This window comes from Strix uralensis, chromosome 6 (assembly GCF_047716275.1).
Source record: "Strix uralensis isolate ZFMK-TIS-50842 chromosome 6, bStrUra1, whole genome shotgun sequence".
Lineage (NCBI taxonomy): Eukaryota > Metazoa > Chordata > Aves > Strigiformes > Strigidae > Strix > Strix uralensis.
Genome location: NC_133977.1, coordinates 13,246,018 through 13,267,470, shown reverse-complemented (window position 1 = coordinate 13,267,470; position 21,453 = coordinate 13,246,018). Strand labels below are relative to the sequence as shown.

The window sequence follows — 21,453 nt, the reverse complement described above, 5'->3', positions numbered from 1 at the left end:
CCTGTTTGTTGCCAGGCACTCTAGTTCACTGACTTCAACGTTAGGTTTCTTGCAGATGTGTACAGACACTTATAGATGGATTATTCAACTCTATGCCTGTTTGATTTCCATGTGGGAAGTTACCATCTCGTCTCTAAAATGAGATGGCTTATTTTCATTTCCCTTATATATCTATTACCGTAGTATGCCTAATATCTCATGAACTTTACTTAAATAGATTCTCCTTCTTTACTGTGGAAAGTCCTATAAATTAACTTGAAATAAATGTTGTGTATAGAATTTGATATCTGTACACAGTTTGTTATTCCTCATGTGATCTCAGATGCTGGTTTGCATGCTGCTAAGGGTGTAATGGCAACTGGTGTCAGTGACTGGCTTTGTATAAATCCTGCCTTTGGATATGAGAGATACGCTGAAGAAAACTGGTTCCTTGATAGTAAGGCTGGTTTTACTGACAGTTTGGCAAGATGCTTGACAAGTGCTCTGTCTTTGGAAAGCAAAATGGGAGTCCTCTAAGGTCATACTTCACCCCTTAAATTTTCTATATCCTACAAAATAGTATAGACTTACACAGAGAAAATTCTGTAATTGCTGTTATAATGCTGTAGATGCCTCTGTTTTTTTAATTGTATTTTCTTCCCTTAGTTGTCTGATTGAAATAAGCAAATATCTTGAAAGATGTGTATTTTTATATCGTTTCTGTGATGCAAAGTAGAATGAACTGTCTGTTGCTGCATTGTGTTTCAGATTCAAGTCTTTGTGTCTCTGCAGATGCTTCACCAGAAACAGTTGGCAATTTGTTAGGAGCGAACTCTGTAAATGGAGACTTGGGGAGCCCCTCCGATGATGAGGACATGCCAGCAGGACATCATGATACATCCACAGTGTGTTCCAATGGTCCTGTCCTCGAGGAATCTTCTGGAGAAGCAATCCTGAGACATTCTTTAAGGACTAGTAGAACTCTGGAAACGGACCAGGATGAGTTGACCTCCGGTGCTTCAAGATCATCACCTACTAGAGGTCGCCAGGACTCACTAAATGACTATCTGGATGCAATAGAACACAATACTCATCCCAGACCCGGGACGTCTGCCTGTGGTGAGCGTCCACGTGGAGCCTCCCCAAAACTGAGGAGTAGCTTTCCTACTGACACGAGACTTAATGCTATGCTTCACATTGACTCAGATGAAGAGGAGCATGAGCTACATCAAGACCTGGGTTTTCCATCTTCCTTGGAAGATGATGGTGGTTTAATAATGCTTAATGGTGCTACAAGAAACGTTGAAAGAAATGGTTTAAGTTGCTCATCAGATCAGGTAATGCAAGGGCCTGCGGAGAATGAAAACGTTTCAGCCTCTGAAGCTCCTTTGCCATTAACTGATGACCAGCAAGAGACTCTTCCAGAGCTCCCACCGTCACAGTTAGCAGGAGGTGAAAGCCTGCAAGGTTCTCAAAGCGAAGCACCAGCAGACCAGGCTGGCAGTGAGTCGTGTGCCACTCAGGAGGCAGAGCAGCCTTCTAGCAGTGCGGATGCAGGAGCTGCTGATGCCGCTGCTGGGAGCAGAAGGGGAGTTAATGAAATGGAATCCATTGATCAAGGGTCTGAACCTTCCCAGATGTCATCAGAAACCGAGCAGAGTGATCCTGCTCGCACAGAAAGCGTCAGTGAGGCTAGTACCCGGCCAGAAGGGGAGAGTGACGTGGAAGGGGCAGACAGCTCTTGCAACGAAAGCGCGACTGTGCGACGTTCCTCAGTTGAGATGCGGTGTTCTTCTTTTGAAAGTGCCAGGTTTCCTGAGACTCCAGCTTTCTCTTCTCAGGAGGAGGAAGAGGGAGCTTGTGCCACTGATGCAGCTAGAATTGAGCCAGGTGCTGAAGCACAGGACTCTGCAAGTACTTCTGGTTCTCTACCTGCGGTACAGTTACCTCAGGAGGAAGTACAGGAGGCTGAGGCGGGTGAATTACAAGGCCAAGAGGAAGCAGAAGAAATCTGGCGAAGAAGAAGCCTGCAGGCGGCAGCTGCCAATAACCAGTCTCAGGATGAAGAAGCTGAAGGAGCCCAAGCAGCTTGTGAGGGTGCGACAGCACAGGTTGAAGGAGCTACTGGAGGTAACAACTGCAGGAGGCACTTTCTGAAGTGACCCTTCTGCAACCAGTAAAAATTATTTGAAAAATTAACATCTGAAAATAAAGATCTTCATTTCTCAATTTCATTATCTTTCAAGATTTTTTTTTCCTTTGAGAATTATTCCCTTCTTCAAGAGACTTGGGGTTTTGATTTAACAAAAAAATCAAACCTGAAATATCCAAGACATGTTTATTTTGAAATTGGATATATTTTAATTCTTGAGAGAGTAGTGAGAAGGAGGATGAAGAGGAGGAAAGAATTCCACAATATTACCCTGCTCGCTAATCAAAATGGTAATGAGGGGGGACAAAAATCCCAAAACTATGAAATGAAAACTAGAATTTATATTTGGGTCTTTTCTTTCACATGTTTATATATTAGCATTAAAATATAAGGGTAATCAAAAGGAGAAAAAAAAAAGATTTTTTAGCACATTTCAGGCTGTTTATCTTCCCTTTCCCAGTTCCTTATCTGTACAGACACATCCTAGCAAGCTGGAACCATGGGAGGGACGAATGTGTTACTCAAATTAACACTGTAAATCTTGTACCAATTATAAAATTATTTTAACAGTTGAGAATTTTGTGTCTTACTAAAATCACTGAAAGTGGAATTGTGTCCCTAATGGATTGTTTCCAAGCACATTTCACAGTGCATTATCTGTTCAGTTTCTTCAGGGATTGAAGTAGATCTAATCAAGTGGGTTTCTGAATGCATCTCTTTCATAACATTTCAAAAGTTTTGGGATCTATTCGTTTCTTCTCTTCATAAACATCTCTTTGATTTGGAACAAATAATTTTGGTATTCAAATACTATCAATACTTTATTTTACAGCATTTTTTTAGACGTTTGGGGCTCTTTTTATTAGGTGTCGGGTTGCACCATGTTTTGCAGATCAGTGTGGCTGCAGCAAGGAAGGTCAATGGACAGTTTCACCTCCCACTCTTACAGCAAGGTTTCTGCAGGGGCCAGGTGGAACTTTGTCTTGTCCCTTGCTGGGATATGGCTGAGGCACATGCTGTTGTTTCTGTGCCCTGGCTTGTGCTGGTCACAGGTGGATGCGGCACATCCCAAGAGGTGACATTTTCAGGACCAGGACTGCAGTGCATCCCAGAGAAATCACTTACCTAGAACTGTAGACATAATTTATTTTGCCCCCCAAAATAGATGACTGTTAGGTATATCCTAAAATATTGTAGTCCTGAAGAAGCTTTACCATGTCTTGTTCACTTTAGAGGCAACTCTAGGGTTTCCCCACATGGACTGAAAAAATAATTTGTGGGCATTTTGATTCCAGGTTCTCAAGCCAATGGCCATCAGCCCTTGAGATCGCTGCCTTCGGTACGTCAGGATGTTAGCCGGTACCAGAGAGTGGATGAGGCTCTACCACCAAGTGAGGTTCTTCATACTTTAATTGGGGGATAGGATGCCTGGATCTCATTACCGAGATCTCACTACATTTCTTTTTTAAATGTGAGAACTGAGAATGAACAGCTGAGAAGTTCTAAGTGAAGAGTGATGATGATGAAGTCTAGTGCTGTTTTGTAAAAGGCATTGTGCTCAGTCTGCAAACTATCGGGATGTGTTATGATAATTATACCTGGTGTATACAGACTTGCTAAGTGACATTTGCAGAGAAGTAGGAAGGCACGGTGCTGCCTTTTCAGTATTCAGTGCACGTGGAGGTGGGGTGATATGCTGTATGAGGCACTTGGAGGGAAAGATGTCAAGCACTCTGAAATCTCTGAATACTTCTTGAATGATTTACAAAGAAATATATAACATCTTTAATCTCTGCAGGTTATGTGATAGGTGTCTGTGTTGTCCTTGCATTTTTTGAGGCAGTATGAAGACTTTTTGAATTAAAACAAACCTGGGTATTAAGCAACAGTTAAATGAGCCTAAATTGACAGATAAATTGTAATTTCTCTAATGCATATGAAAAATATATTGCTCTCAATTGTTGGACTGATTCACTTGCATAAACTTGGGGCAGTGAAAATCTGTTCAGTGTTAGATATTTAAAGAAAGGAGAAAGGACCAAAAAAAAGCTACACAGCTAATGGGCAAACATTAAAACAAAAAAAGCAAAAAAAAAAGTTACTGAAGTCTCTGGCAAAGCTGTATTACTTTAAAGGAGTCAGGAATTCAGATATTTAGTATAAAATGAATAGATACTTATTTCACAGTATGCAGTGGGACTGTGTTTGCTCTGTAATTGGAGAGGGTAACTAGAAGGAGCCTGATAGCAGAACACAGATATAACTGTGTATTGGAAAGCCAGGGTGATGAGAAGATTTTGCTCCCTGCTGCTTTCTCTTATAATCAGTGCATATAACAAATCAGTCCTGCGGCAGATCCTAAAATGAATTAACTGCCACCTCAATAAACCTGTATTATTTTTTACAAAATTGTTCCTGGGAGATGTATATATTTCATTTGCATTTTTATCACTTTTCATAGTGAAAAAGAGAACATTACAGGAAATACTCAGAGATCAGTGTAATAAACGATAAAAGCATATAGAGCTTTTACAATACTGTGGTTTATACATAGATTGCTTTTTGTGTTTCAGAGGCAAACTATACACTACAATAACTACTTGGAAAATCTATTGGAATGTTAATGGAAAAGGTTTGGCTGTGTGGTATTCTAACATTTCTGACATTTGCTGGGATTCTACACAGTCGTGCATGGGCATGCATATTCACAATCACCCCTTTACAGTCAAAGCCCAGTGCAATCTTTATGTAGATCGTTATTTGCTAATGTGAATAAAATCTTAAATACTAATTGTTGCCTAGATGCAGTTTTTCTCTTCAAAGCTCTTCTTTCAGATATGTAACACTTTTAATATTTTAATGGTGAAAAATTAGAGAAAGCATTTAGAATATGATTTTGAGTTATAAACTATAATTTCTTTGTAATTTGGATTTGGATTGTATTCTATTTGTTGTTTCACCAGAATGTGAAACTAAGGAAGAAAAATAGGGGTATTTCTTTCAGTTGTGTGTTGGTTAAGTTAAAGAACAAGAGAAAGAATTGAAATATTTATCTAGTATTTCTGCCTATAACATGCAACATTATGCTCCAATTCCTACGTTCTTAGGGAAAAATCAACGGATAAGCTTGACCACACAACCTTGATGAATTACAATTTTGCAATTCAGCAAGCTGAATTACCTGTAACACATTTGTCTAACAACGATTTGACTAATGGAAGATAGATATCCTTGTCCATTACAACACTGATGTAGGTGCTTTACTTTAGAAGCCATTGCCCAAGTGTTTAAACTTGTGTATTTAAAATTGAAGCCAGGCAAAAGTGCTTTTCTTCTGCAATACTGCATTACAGAAATGGTGACTGTGTGTCAGAATTGGACACATAATCACCATAAGAAAAAGCTCCACTATTATACAGTGCTTCAGAGTTTGACATTTAAGCAGAATAATGAATTCACAAATTTAAACTTTTTTTTTTGCCCCCCAGTGAACAATTCTGTCCTTCCTGGAATACCTCTATGTTTTGTTTTGTTTACAAACTCTGGATAAAAATTCTGAGTATTTTTATTTCATCAGAAGGTATTACTTTTTTTTAAATGGGACCTTTGCACAGGAACATGTTTCAATAATTTTTTTCTTTTAAAAAATGGAAATGTTTTTCAGAGAATGTTAAAGTGTTTCAGTTTGCTTTTTTGAGATATAAATGAAATTTAGTGGGAAATAGAACAGAGAAAGGAATGGAAATTATTAGATATGGCTATCACAGAACCTTACGTACAGCAGGGATTTGATTTATGGGATACAATAGGGAAAAGCCGCATCTCTTAACCCTTTAGTAAGAAAGTTCTGCGCTGAAGTCATCCTGTAAAAGAGAAATAGAAACTTGAAACAGTAGATTCAGTTACCAAAATGACAGAGCTAAAATAAAGAAATAAATAAACCCTAAGCCCTCCATAGTTCACAGTATTTTATTGCTACTTAGACTGGGAGGCTCGAATTGACAGCCATGGACGGATTTTTTATGTGGACCACGTGAACAGGACAACAACATGGCAGCGACCCACAGCCCCCCCAGCCCCACAGATTCTCCAGAGGTCAAATTCCATACAGCAAATGGAACAGCTGAATCGCCGGTAGGAATTACACTTGTTGCTTGTGAATTGTGTGCTTGCAAAACTGCATTCACCATTGTAAGACAGGGTATGAAGACAGGGTTGCAGTTGCTACCGCAGCTGGCCATATGTATTTATTTTTATGTGGCTGTCCCTTTTAATTGGCATGTGGGCTTTTGTATTCCACCTGTGTTCATAAGCTATGTGACCAAAAAAAAAATCTGATATTGGTTTTCAGAAATTCAAAAGACTATTAATGCAGAAATTAGAGGTCAATGTATATTAACCTACATGGCAGAAAAGACAGGCAAGCTCCCAACAGAGCCAGAATTGGATCGCAGTTACTGTGTACTATTGATAAAGTCCAGTTTTCTAACCCTAGGTACCAGAGCATCCGAAGAACAATGACCAATGACAGGCCTGAAGAGCATACAAATGCCGTGGATGGAGCTGGAGAGGAAACTGACTTTCACCATTCTAATGCAGGTCAAAAAAAAAAAAAAAATAAATTTTTTTTTCCCTCTCTAAAGGGAGCACTAGTCTCATAGATGATTTAATGAGAGTGACATAAGGCAGAGCCTAACTTCTGCCTCTGAAAGTCTGGGTGAAAAAGAAACTGTTTTCATTGCTGTCTAGTTTTTGAAGACTATGGCTCAGCCTGTTCAATACACTGAAGAGATGAATGTGAGATTCAGAGCTGTGAGATTCTTCTTCAGAATGTGGGATTCGTCTGTCAGTACCTGAGTGGGTAAAAATACGGGCAGGACATTTGCAGTGAAAAAGTATAAAATTATGTGGTTTGGGTTACAAATATTTTGAATCTGCTACTGCATTTTGAAATGGTAGAATATAGGACTAGAAAGGTCTTTGGGCAGTCGTCAGCTTCATCTCCATGCTGAAGATAGATAGGATGAGCTGTACCTAAACCATACTTTGCAAATGCTATCTCTTGTGTTCTTATAACATCTTCTCCATAGACAGTCTACTCATATTGTTTCTCTTATATTCTTATGTCTGTTACTTGCTAGTCTTTCCTCATGGCTTGTGTTTTTAGGTCTCTTCAGTTGGTCTTCAGCTCCTGAGGAATATTTCAAAAAATTAAAGCTATGACTCTGCTGTACTGAGGAGATTGTGGAAAAGTTGTGTGGCTTATGTACAGCTCTCCTTGTACATTCCTGCATAATTATTACTTTTTTTCTGCTAGTTTGACACTAACCACCAGTGTTCAGTCTTTGATCTGCTAAAATCAGGTCCAGACTCTTCTGTTTAGATCTTTGGCACAGGTGTCTGTTTTTCATCTGGTGTTTGTGCAGTTGATTATCCCTACCTGCACACAGGTCTTTGTACTTTTCTAATGTGTCACTATGGTTTTGAATCTTGCCCATCCTGCTGTACAAGTACTGCAGCATCTCCTAGTTTGAGCAAGTTCTGTCTTCCCTATCCAGTCATTAATAGAAATAATGAATAGGACCAGACCCAGACAGATCTCAGTGAAACATCACTTGGTGCACTCTTTCTGTTTGACATATATCATAACTGCTCTTCAGTATATTTTTGCAAAGTGCTGCATACACCTCTCCAGGTGGTTTCATCTGTTTCAGGTAATTTTCTCCCCCAACATGATTTTGAGAGTATTAGAGGCCTTACTGACATCAAAATACGTGGCCTTTACACCACTCAAGTAGTTTGCTATGATTCATTCTTCAGAAATCCATGTTACTTGTGTTTCTCTACCTTGCTGTCTTCTTGTTGCTTTAAGTAATTTGACAATTAGTTCATGTGTCTGTCTGAGAAATATGTCCATTCATGTATAGATTCCTTCACCATTTTTTCAGCTATTCTTAAAAATTAATATAATATTTATCCCTTTTGTTTTTTTCTGATAACTCCTTTAGACCTCGGAAATAACCACCAATGTCTCAGGGATTGCTTCACCTAGTTTCCTGAGTGTGTTAGAGTACAATTCATCAAGCCCAGACGGTTTGAAAACCTCTGATTTCCATCACAGTCTTTAACCTGATCTTTACCTATTCTGACCTAAGAAGAAAGTTTTCTTTCTTATCCCATTCTTTAGTTCTTCTGCTTGTCTGGTTGGTGTTAACTTTTTGAATGAATACAGAAGGAAAGATCTTTTTTAATGAGCTCTAAGCATCATTACTATTTTTTCCTCTCGCTAAGCGGTTCTCTCCTTGGTCATCTTCCTAATACTAATTTACTAATACATTTATAAAGTTAGTTACCTATCCAGTCCCCTGCGTAATTGTGTGTTATTATGTGCTTTGGCTTTGTCTCTAGATGCTCTCGATATTCTCTTATAATACTCTTTCCTAAATTAATCAATACCCAAGCAATGCCACCCTTTCTCGAGTTTCAAGTCATTGTAGAACTTGTGATTTAGCCAAGTACTCCATTTATACTTTTTTTTCTTTACTTCTGCCATACCCTTTACCTTTTCTATCTTTGTGCACATGCATGTGCAGCTAGATGGTTTATTGTGCTGCAACAAATCAGTTTAAAGCAAATTCAGGCTAAACCCGAATCAGCAGGTTTGGCTGAATAAGCTTTTCATAAATCACATTCCTCTAAACTGCAAGAAAAACCCACCTGGTGACCATTCTGGTTTCCATATTACCCAGACTATGACAGTGGACCTACCTGCAGCATGTCACAGCATCTTCAAGGGTGTGAGAAGTGACTGGTGTACACCCAAGTTTTATCCCAACACAGAGTTGACTGCCACTGTGGTGCATGCCTGGAAGACACTCCCAGCCCAAACATTCAGGCGTAGCTTCAGGGGTCTTTATGCTGCACTGCTCCATAGGCATGTCTCATGTGGGAGGGCTTGGGGTCTATTGTTTTAAGAAGTGTCTCTAAAAATCCTCTTGTTCCTTTACTTTACTTACTACCCTTCTGGTTTCCTTTAAATGCTTAGAATGAACGTCTCTGTTTTCCCCATTCCCTTTTTTCCGTAATGTTTACGCATCCATATTCAGAATTTTACTCTGCCTTTGTTATTCTACTGCTCTTTTGTAATTTCTTCTTATTTTTCCTTTATTTTAGAGTCTCATTCATTGCCTCTTCTCCTTTCTCTGCCTTTGGGTTGTGATCTTTTATATCCATGGTAGATGTGTTCTATATGATTAATGTAGGGGATGAATGATGGGGAAGTGTGCAAATAGTGCGATATGTAAAAGAAAGAAACTGTGAAATGTAGACGATGGCATACATCTTAGAGTAAAATCACTGCAGAACCAATCTGAATTTGCAATTTTTCACTTACATTAAAATAGGCATCCAAATGTCCGGTTGATTTTCAAAAGTAATTGGGGGGAACAGTTTTAACATTGTAGCAAATACCACTCATGGTATATTTTCAGTTCCTAATAGTGTTGAAAAATCAGTGCGCTTCTGCAGTTGCTAGGAGAAGACTCAATTGTTTACTGAAAGTTGAAACTTGAAAGGTACTTCCTTAGCAACCTGTTTCTTACTTATATAAGCTGCTTAAATACTGTATCAGAATTGGGGCTTTGTTAATGGCAGTGATTTTAAAAATTTTTTTTAAAGGAGGAATGAAGCATTTTTAAGTGTACAATGACTTTTATGTCCATCAGTTAACATGTAAAAAACAACTTACCTGTATATGGCTACAGTATAGTAATGTAGGCTTGCCACAGGGACCTTCTTGCATCTTCTACACAGGCATATGTTTGGTAACCTAAATAATTGGATGTGATTTTTTTATATATATATGTTTTTTTAATGATTGTTCACCAAAAGCAATAAGTAAAAGTTATTAAACTAAAACTGTGATATTTTCAGGAATTTCAGTGCTATGTTAGAAGAAATTCAGGTATGCTTATGTGGAGAATACTTATTAAATCTGAAATAGTTGTATACCTAATGCTTTTCTTGCTTGTGTGATTCAAATTGATATAGTTGTTTGCAGTGATGTTTTGGTAATGATTATTACTCAAAGTCTTTGTCATTCACTTTGCTGTTAGATTTTCGAAGAGAGAATGTGCTGCCTCACTCTACCTCCAGATCCAGACTTACTTTATTGCTCCAGTCTCCCCCTGTGAAATTCCTTATCAGCCCAGAGTTCTTTACAGTGCTGCATTCTAACCCTGTGAGTATAGCGTCTACAGCTGACTTTCTTAAATATGTGCTTATAAATATAGTTGTCTTGTGTACAGAGATACTGCTCAGTGTTTGATGCTAAGATATTGGTAGTACATAGGGAGGCTGGATTAATTCAGTCATCATCATTCCTTGCAGTTGGTGAGCTATCAGTTGTCCTAGTTGGCATTATAGTTTCTACAGTTTTTATTTTTCACTCAATTCTTCATCTTTCTTATGATACAAAACTCGTTTGTTTACTGAAGCAATAACTTTCTTACTGTGCTTTGCAGAGGGTGAGAGACAATTCTGAGAATGAAAATGATGCTTAGTTTTTAAGATGACTTTGCTGCTTATGGGATGATTTGTTTCCCCCAGATTGCTTGGTTTATATCAGAATATATTGGACATCACACTGAACAAAAAAACATCTTAATATATGTTTTCCTTTTCTGTTTTGCCTGTTCTTCAGTGCTGCTTCTTATATGTTGGGTTTTTTTCAATGTTTCTTTTCTTTTGTGTAACGGGATGTGTAGTGTAAACAGAAGTAATGGAATGAACCACATATTGTCTGCAAGCACACTTGTTAATAAAACAGTGTTTTCTAAATTACTGGTCAGCGTTAGTTTGGTTTTGGTATATATGTATGCTGGTCTGTATCTGAATAATTCTGCTTAGCTTGCATAGCTTTATTCTGAATATATGAAATGGGAGAGAGGTAGATAAGATCTCTGGCTGGGGAGTAGAGAGGTGTAGGGGCACAGAGTTACTTAGGGAGCACCACAGTGCAATAGGAGGGCCTGTGTCTTGGCTTCTGTCTATCGCTAAGGGAGGAAAAGACCTGGTTTCTGGTTGGCTGGGTTTTGGTTTTTTTACAACTTTTTTTAAAATTTTTTTTTTTTACAACTTTTATTGAAAGTTTTCCCTATTTTTCCATGCTCTCCTTTTACTTTCTTTTAATTTTATTACGTAAGTGACACATGGACTTGCAATGATAGGGTATATTTGAAAAATCAATAGGTAGAAACAGTATTTATGTAGATTTGTGATAAGTTCTACAAGCTTATGTATCTCTGTCCTGCAGAAAGCCTTACCAGTTTTATTGCTGTATTCTATGGCTGCATTTGACTCATTATTTCAGAAATTAGAAAATATCTATGAAATCTACTCTTTGATGTTATAGAATTCTTCACAGTTCCAGAGACAAGTGTGGTAAATGGAATATGTAATATATTTCACACTTTGCTGTAGTGAGTCAATTATAAAATTTTGTATATCTCAAGCAAAATAAGAAACATCACACACTTACCCCAAATCTTCAGAAAGTAGACCATCTTTTTTGTGGCTTAATTGGAGATAATTTTTAAGGTTTTATAGACGATTAGATGATTTATTTACAGTGGAAATGTTGTCTTTTGTAGTAAGAAGAAATTTTATCTTTTAAAAGTATTTCTTTTTGTTATTTATTTTTTCAGAGTGCCTACCGCATGTTTACAAATAACACGTGTTTGAAGCACATGATCACCAAAGTCCGGCGGGACACCCACCATTTTGAGCGCTACCAGCATAATCGTGATTTGGTGGGCTTCCTCAACATGTTTGCTAACAAACAACTGGAGCTGCCGAGAGGTTGGGAAATGAAACATGACCATCAGGGCAAGGTAACTGTAATGCACATGTGGCTCTGTTGAGTGCTTGATTTTGAATGTTGCAATGTCTGGACTCCGTTGGTTGCTCTTAATAAGAGCGTAAGTTCTCCAGATGTAAAAGGTGCGCATCTTTTTCTCCTGCTTTTGCCAAAAGAAGATTGGAATTTCTTGTCTGTGCTGAAAAAGCATTATATGAAAGGAGAAGGAGACTGATAAGTGGGTATTAATCATTACAAGGAAAATTGCTAGAAAATTTGTAGCCTTTTTACAATGAAATAAGTTGCTTAGATTCCTTGTATGTTTAAAACTTCTTTTGAAAAGAATTATCTACTGTGTGTAAACACAGGCAGTTCAATGGAGCTCTTTGGGGTTTTGCCTGTGTACTCATAAGATAATTTAAATGTAAAGTTACTTTAGTATTATCTACTGAATTTTATTTAGTTACTGTTGAACCATTAGTTTTCTTGTTTAACTGTCAAGCTTTTCCTTAGGGCTTTTTTTTTTTCCTTCTTCAACCTCAGAGTCTTGAGTGGGGCTCACTAGTGTGCACTGTTTGCTTTTTTTTTATTTAATAGCTTACCATTTTCCTAGGTGAGTCCTCTACTCAAATGCTAAGTACGTCCAGCGTTCATCAGTTTCTGAGATAAAATGGATGCCCTTAAGACTGGGATAGCTCTGGGGATGATTACCCTGTTGGTTATGTATTGCTTAACAGGAAAGAAATTGTGGTTAGTAAGTTTCATTAATAGGGATCTTGAATAGTTCAAAGTCCTACTTCTTCTCACAACAGGTATCACTTTTCAATTTCAGACAAAATATTTTAAAATTAAAGAACAGACATTTTTATAGTAGTAATGTAACTTTACTGTAACTTTAAACTAGTGTATCCTCACTATCTAGAATATGATTTTCTTTGTGGAAGATAGGAGGATTAAAAATAGTCTGTGATTAGCATGTGAGGAAGTGATAAGGCTATCAGTTCATGTGAGAAGTCCTAATTAGGACTATAAGCATATTAAGCTTCTCTGTTCTCAGGTTTATCAGACTTGGTACGGTTAGCTGTGAGCGTGCATATAAATAATGATCTTGATGCTTGAAAAGATTACAGGCAGATTCTAAACTGAAGGGTAGAAAAGGTGCTTGAGGGTTGTTTTCTTCTTAGGTTTATTAACTCTGGAAAGCATTGTGGTTTTTCATTGGAAACACAATTAGGAATGTGCAATTATACTAACCTTGTTCTTTGCCTCCCTCGCTCTTTTCTGTTTTAAGTAATTCTTTTTCTGTTCATTTCTTCAGAGGCCACTTTTCTCTTGAAGAATACAGCAATTTTCAATTGACTTTAGTAGGTGAGAATAGAGAGAATTAGACCTTTGGATTTCTGGTGTGGTATTTAGTAACAGTGATGCTACCACAACACTAATCAACAAGAGGAAGCACTGAATAAATCCCCACTGGGATTTCTTCACTTTGAATTAGGCTCAGTATTGTTCATTTTCATTAAGTTGAATTGCCTTTGTCACAAGTAGCACTTGTGGCCAGTAGAAAACCCTATTTAGCACTCGAGAGGGATGATGGCCAGTACATGGTGAGACCAGTGCTTGATGAGACCAAACCGAAACTGGACCTGCCTTTATCAAAGTATAAAGCTAAAGAGAAGCAAGTAGAAGTTAGCCATGCCAAAATATATAGTTATATTTTCTTTCCCTGGCTACTTTTCTCTACTGAGATGAGATTTTCCTTTATTTTTCCACGAATATTATAGTAAGAGACTTCGTGCCCTTGCTCACAAGGCACAGTGATCATTCTGATCCTTATGCAGTGCTGAGTTAGTAGAGTTTTCACTCCCCAATGTCAGCATGATCCTGGTTGCTTGTCCTCTTTGCAGGCTGTCTTCCAAGGTCAGCTGGGGACTGCCTACCTCTGAACTACCTTCAAAGCTGCACAGCAAAGCCCCGTTGCCCACTCTTCTTTGACTCCTCTGTGTATCCCCTGCAGAAAATCTGGTTGGCATGCAGTTCTTCCTAAAAGATGTGGCATAACTAGGATGTAGTTTCTGATTGGCATTACAGATGAACCTTCATCAGTCACTGACTGCAGGGAGGCAGAAGACCACTGGAAAAGGTGGTAGCAGGAAGCACCATATAGGCTAGATAGGTCCCGGAGCTGAACTCAGTCTGACAACTTTGAAATTCTGCATTGCTGCATACATGTACATACACACATATATTATACAGATAAGCACCCCAGTGCATTTGTGCAATATGAGTAAGCATATGTTCATATTTTAAAGCCAGATGCAAATGTATATACTTGTTAATTAGATCTTTGCAAGATGTGCAAATACACAATAAGTTACTGTAGGATTTTAACTGTTTGGTTTTTCTTTCTACAATGAAGGAATCCACTGTACTTGATTACTAATGCCTTCAATAGGAAGAAAAGGTATTTTAGCAAGCTTCATAGGCTTCAACTGGAAAGATAACTTGGGCAACTATCTGTATTTAATGGGCCAAATGTAGTTTTGGCACTACCCGTGTCAGACTCTTAAAGCATCATAGATTTATGGATTATAGCTAGACAGGAGTTATGAGAGGAATTTTTTTGAAAGGAGACTGTGAGCCACACTGTATTTTGAGCTGTGTGCCAGTGTCCAGATTAACCCAAAGCCTTGAAGCTCCAATGATTATCTTCAACAAAGCTTCAACGTAGTAATTTATGCTTAATTTTAAAGTAGGCTGCTACTAGCTGGCCTGCAAGCATTCATATTTAAGAAGACAGGATTGTTTTTAACTTAATATTTAAACTGAGTTCTTTGTTTAAATGGAATGCTAAAGAACTCTATATGCAATATTAGACTGTTGCATTAACTCAGAGAACTGTGTAGTGCAACTCTAGGTAGTACTTTCTCCTATACTGAATCAGTACCTTTTTTTTAATGTGATTTTACAGTATAATGTTGACTTAATGAAATCAACCTTTGTTTTGATGTGCTTATAATCTTATAAACACACATAGACCAGACTAGATAAAATAGTAAATAGTCACTTTCCAAGCCTCAAACTGAAATTTCAGAATGGTTTTCATTCTGCTTTCCCACTAGTTTGATATTCTCTAATCTGTATACTTGCGCTGCAGGTGACATCATTATTTGTCAAGGTGAACAAGTCCTGCATCAGGCTTAAACATTGCAATTAAAATTGCAGTTATTGAATACACTATAGTTTTTGAACTGTGGAACAGTCAGTTTCACTTGCATATGTGTAACTATGTCAGATGATCAAAACAGAGTTCTTCCTTACTGTTCACATAATGCAATTTCTTGGTTGTAGGCAGAGATTACAGGTACAGGTGAACACTGTTAGGGCTGTAGGAGGCTTGCTGCCCTCTTCTGGAGCATTTCTAAGGTTTTGTAACTGTGGTGTCCCTCCATATGCTTCTTCCTTGGGAAATGGAAGTATGAACATTTTCTCCCACCACAATTCATGATGGTATTTAGTTGTATAGCATAACACACTGGTTTGTCTACCTATCTTCGTAACAGTCAGAAGAGTTGCATTTTCTCTGGTCTGGCTGTACTGAGCAGTCTGAAACAATGATTTCGTGAATACTGTCAGATGGTGTTGCGGCCAAAAGAGCCAGTTCTGCTCTCCTCTCGTCCCTGGTGGGCTGACCGAGGTTAGAGGAACCAGCAGGGAGAGGGACAAAAAGAGAGTAATTTTAGCCTGGACCAGCTCCCCAGCTGGGTTCACTGCATGGCTACACAAACACTTGTGCCAGCACAAGGCAGGAAGGGCATGCAAGGGATGAAACAAGTGGTCAGGATGGGGGAAGATGAGATTGTTTCTTTTGCTGACACCACAGGACTGAATTGTTTATGAAAATGTGGTTGAAGTACCTCACTGGTAGCCAAACACAGAAATGGCTCCCACAGTCCCTGACCACCTCTCTGCTGATCCAGATTCTTTGATTCCTCAAACCAGATGTCACTTTCCTGTAACTCTCCTGCTCAAAACTGGGGTCTTTTTTGCCACTTCCACATGATTCCAGCATTGTGACTGCAAAAAGCAAAGTGTGTTGAAATAGAACAGTGCTGCTTTCCAAGTGCAACACTAATGCTGGAAAAAGTTTAAATTTCAGGGCTTAGAAAAAGTTTAAATTTCAGGGCTTAGAAACCTTTTTGGTTCAAACTGGACAGAATTGTCGGAGGTTTTCATTTTCTAGGATACATGTTCCTGTGACCTTGCTTTCAGCAAATGGCTTACTGGACAATATGTGGTAGTTCTCACCAGTTGCCTGGTTTAAATGTTTTTGTTGCAGCATCTTTGTGTCCCTGACTGACCTTTTTTTTTTTTTTTTTAAGGTTAGCAAACTTAGAATAGTTGTATCAGGAGGATGGCAAAAATGTCTGTTGGCCTGTAATCTTGGTTCATCACAGGATGCAATCATACACTTGACATATATACACCCAATTGTGTTCATAATTATACGGTAAATAGTTCACAAAAAGGAATGGTTTTGCCACTTAATGACATCTTTTTAGATGTTTATAAGGAAATGAAAGGGAGAATACACCAGGATTACTTTTGTTAAACATTTAAGTCTTCTCTTCTTGACAATCATAATAAAGCTTCCTACTTCTGACACTTGTCAGATGAGAATTTCAAAGGGTTTTATAGACATCAATGAAGTACGACATTAAAGAACTCATCCCTTCAGTGAGATGGAAAACTGTTATCCCTCTTCTGCTGAAAGGAGATGCAAGCCACATAATATGAGGAAGATTTTTCCAAACCCTCACATCAACAAATAAAACCTAGATCCTGTATAGACCTTAAACTTGGACATAGTGAAAAAAGTTTGGACTATAAATTCTTTCTTCTTTTTCCTTCTCTAGGCTTTCTTTGTTGACCACAATTCCCGCACTACCACGTTCATTGACCCCCGGCTTCCCCTGCAGAGTAGCAGGCCCACTAGTGCATTAGTCCATCGGCAGCACTTAACTAGGCAACGCAGCCACAGCGCTGGTGAGGTAAGTTGGATCTGGCCCTTCCCTTGGGGAACCACCAGGTTTTTAGGATCATTCTTTTTCAGATCGTTCCATTCACAATTCCATGTTGTGAGGAGCATGATACTTCTGTAAGCATACGGTACTCCTCCGTAAAGATTTATTATGTCATTTGCTAGCCATTGTTGCTTTTCAATGTGTGATTTCAGAGAAAAAATATCAGACATGAGTTTCTCTTGCTTTTAATTCGCAGTAACTCCATTTAACCACAGGAGAGCATCTGATTACAGATTACCAGTATCTATATCCTGTCTTTCGGTGTCAAAATATGTATTGTTGTCTAGCATGGTGTCTGCCAAGTATGTTGATGTAACTCTGCAAATAAAAGGGGGGAAAAAATGTGCATGTGTGTATAGAAATCTAGATGTGCAACTTTCTGAATAAATATAAAGAAATCTTACTACATATAGGCTTATCAGACTGTTATATGCATTTGCATATGTATTTCATCTCTACTTTCTGAACAGAAATACATGGAGAACACTATTTTGTTGATATGCCACTGGACCATTTTCACCAGCAGTTTCCATATTGTTGTTGTAACTTCTTTTTACTTCTGAGCAAGTGTATGTACAATCACTTAGACTTCAGTTGTGCTTTATTTAACCTTCATACTGTTGGCTGTAAGTTGTCTTTTCAGGGAGGGCTAATCCATGCCAGGAATTAAAGATAATACAATTAGAATGGCAAGAGAAAGGCTCTGATTTATCCTTTTTATAAAGCTCAGTCTTGTGGCAGATGAAGTTCTGCCAGAGGTCTGTTTCAGAGCAGTCATGAATCTTCTCTGCCACTTCTCTAACAGGGCTTCCGCTGAGCTGCAGCAAGTGCCATACCACTGGCTGCATATCTCCTCATATCCTGTGTGAGCATGGTTTAGTCACCCATGATACTTCCCACCCCCCACCCCCAATATAAGGTATATTTTACAAATGGTTTTAAATAGCATTTTCTGTCAGTTTGGTGATGTGATGTAGGCAATGATGTCTTACAGCAGGCAAGGAAGCTAGAAGTGTCTTCATATAGCTATTTAGATCTTCAATAGGCTAAAGCAAGTATTTCTGTTGTGATTGATTTATAACAGAGGAGAAATAGATTTTTTTCTTAACTCTACCAAATATACACTTAAATTATCTTTCTTTAAGCAGTGTGCAGAAGCTCTGCACTGGAAACAGAGAGATTCACGTCAACCGTGCTGATGAAATTGTCAATACTACAAAATAAGTGTAGTTTATCCTGAAGGAAGTCATCATATATAATGCATATACACAGTGCTGATTACCTGTCAAAATTTTCCATTCCATCTGGATACATAAAATTCTTTAAACCATGTTTCTACATGTAATTTTAGAAGCATTTTCTTCATATTGTTACAATTGTAACTTGAATTGAATTGAAGTACAATTCCAGATAGGAATCTCAAACATAGCAATTCAATACAGTATTCCCATTCTGGGATAAATGATGTAATGATGTTCATTTATCTGCATATGTATGAATCCGAACACCACTTTTTCTTCTGCGCTTATGGCTGAAGTGCTGCATATTGGCAGCTGTTTTTCCTATTTTTAAACTATTGCATCAAGGAACTGTACATTATTGCAGAAGATGAATACTTAATGAAAAAAATTCTCAAAATACTTTCTTTGGATTTGCCTTGCCACAAACTTTGATGTTTTGAAGCCACTGACCCAGTTTTTACAGGGGGATGCTCTAAAGCAAACTAACCAGTGTAAGGAATGCCTTTTTAGCTAAAGCTGAACTGCAGCGTGAAGCTGGAGCTAATAATAATGGCATTCCTTTTCCAGCACAGTGCCTACAGGAAATAGTTTTTGATTTTTCTGAGAGAGTATTATCAGAGAGCACAAAGATCTTGGGAGACACCTCACGACTTTTGCTTCTTCGTGATTTCAGAGACTGGATTTAAAAACAACCTTTATAATTATTTGATCTTTTTCACTTAGATGTTTTGGAGATCTCTGAAGCTTGGAAGTGTAGTTCAATGCTGACCATTTCGTGTAGGCAGAGGATCTGAGAAGTAAACATAAAGGTCCAGCAGGATGAAAAAGAGGTTGAACAAAATGTTTTATATAGATAAAATACAAAATACTGACACTGTAGAGATGAGTGAAGCCTCAGCGCACAGAAAACTGCAGAAGTTGCCCTGACACCACAAATGCTACCAGGAACAATTTTACATTGTGGTTCTACCCTAAAAAATGTTCATATGCAACATTTTTTAATCCCGGAAGGTGAACACAAAAAAATCAGAACAGTTTAACTGAATGATTGTAGGAAACATATATTTACCAGTTTTGGACTCATTTGCCTTGCCTGAATGTGAACTCGCTTCTTTATCCTCCTGCTTCAGCTACAAACTTGTTTCCAGTTCAAATTCAGGTAAACTCCATTCATGCACAGAGGTAACAGAGGTGCTAATGAAGGAACATAATTTGATTTTCAGAACCTTCGATATGGATAGAGATGTCGGTGAAGTACAAAAGACCCTCTGAAGGAATTCCAATTCGAATTTTTTAGTCCCTTTTCAGAATGGGACTATTATTTTAAAATAGCAATAAACTTTCAATCAGTTTTGATTCTTCATATTAATAGGCACAGTATACTAAATAATGTTTTACTAATAACTGTCATACAACACAGCTGATTCCTGCTGCAGTGATTACTGGGGATAGTGATCAAGCAAAGCATTTACGTACCTGTTTAGGTTTAAGCCATATGAGTTCTCGCTTTTATGTACCCAAGTGCACGTGCGGGCATAGAGACACTCATTGTGGTTACTTGCACATTTTCAGGTCGGGGAGGATTCACGTCATTCAGGACCACCAGTTTTGCCAAGACCTTCTAGCACATTTAATACAGTCAGCAGAGCTCAGTACCAGGATGTGGTTCCTGTGGGTATGTCAGCGTACAGCCTCTTTTCAGAGAAGTTCTCTGTGACTGAGTGTGTCACGTCAGTGGGCACTGCAGGGTTTTTCATTTGGCTGGGGTGGGTGGAAGTTATCATTTGTTATGATTACTTCAGTCCATCAGCATTTCCCAGTTGTTCAGTTGCAACCTACAGGAATAATACTGAGAAGTGTCTGTGCAGAACCAAAGAACTGATGTAAAACTTCTACCTTCCTAGCTCACTTACTCTATGCAGTGACAGGAAGAGTTGAAGCCAGTGAACCAAGTTGTGTCCTAATTGGACTCCATGTATTCCCAGTGATTTTTGTACAACTTCTGAGCATCTATTTTGGCAGGATTCCAGAAAGTGTTAATCAGCTTGGAATTAGTCATTAGCTTAATTTCTGTTCTCAGTTACATACACACAAAGTTACTGACTTCTGTGCCACCAAGAACAGAGTTTAGCTTATTGAATCTAACAGCTGTCACATTGTGCTAAATCAAGATAAATTAATCCAATTGACTATAACTGGCCCTTTGTACTGTGGCATGTCTACTTAAAAATCTCTGCTAATTTAAATCCTTCCCCTTGCCATGGACATGGTGTGCATACATCGCAGGCTCAGCAATTAGCAAGGATTTGATGTGGGTGTTTCCAATGACTGTTTAATGTTTGAGAATGGATTTCAGTGCCGTGAAAACCAAGGTCCCTGCAATTTTATTTTAACGATGAATATTCTAGTTTGACCTTAGCTAAGAGTGTAAGTGATGAAATAGAATAGAAATTGCTAACAGAATTAAAGCTGTTAACAGTGGGAAGGACGTGTCACAATGAGATTTGGTTCATAATCAAGAAGCACGTTCCCTAAATGATAGAATCAGTAGCCTTACATGAAAAAGTATTAACACGATACTGCCAAACTTAAAACTGTGAAGATGAAGGTTGCTTTCCTTATTGTTCAAAACTCAGAAGGAATGCAGTCCTGTCTTTTAGCAGCTCCTTGTTTCAGCATGATATTTTTGTTGATGTTTTCAGCTTACAATGACAAGATTGTTGCATTTTTGCGGCAGCCCAATATCTTCGAAATACTACAAGAGCGTCAACCAGATCTTACCAGGAATCATTCACTCAGGTAATAAAATTTCTGAAGTTTGCTGTTCTCATTTCAATACAAAATGCAAATTAGAATTAGTTTCTTTCATTAAAATTAGCCGTGGAACATAACAGATTGTAGACTTTTGGCATATTCAAACATATTCACAAAGCTGTGGGAAATAGTTCTTTATTGTATTTCTATGTAACTCCCTGAAATAAGGTTTAGGAGAACAGAAGTAATGTGTTATTACCAAATAAAGGTACCTACAAGAAAATGTTTGGAACAACTGGCATAAGAGATTTGCTGATGTCTTCAAAATGTGCCAAGACAGCTGGATGGCATGGCAAATGTGCCCATTCATTTGAGTATGTGTACAGC

General features: G+C 38.1%; 1 protein-coding gene across 3 annotated transcripts in view; it reads left to right on the top strand.

Moving 5' to 3' along the window:
* Positions 1 to 21,453, top strand: part of HECW2 (HECT, C2 and WW domain containing E3 ubiquitin protein ligase 2) — a 173,458-nt gene that overhangs the window by 112,453 nt on the left and 39,552 nt on the right. For all 3 annotated transcript variants that reach the window (XM_074872747.1, XM_074872748.1, XM_074872749.1), the window contains 9 exons: positions 772 to 2,109; positions 3,427 to 3,522; positions 6,115 to 6,265; positions 6,627 to 6,730; positions 10,246 to 10,370; positions 11,836 to 12,021; positions 16,904 to 17,038; positions 19,885 to 19,987; positions 21,015 to 21,111. In XM_074872747.1, coding sequence (XP_074728848.1) covers positions 772 to 2,109; positions 3,427 to 3,522; positions 6,115 to 6,265; positions 6,627 to 6,730; positions 10,246 to 10,370; positions 11,836 to 12,021; positions 16,904 to 17,038; positions 19,885 to 19,987; positions 21,015 to 21,111 — 2,335 coding nt within the window. The remainder of the gene's footprint in view (positions 1 to 771; positions 2,110 to 3,426; positions 3,523 to 6,114; positions 6,266 to 6,626; positions 6,731 to 10,245; positions 10,371 to 11,835; positions 12,022 to 16,903; positions 17,039 to 19,884; positions 19,988 to 21,014; positions 21,112 to 21,453) is intronic.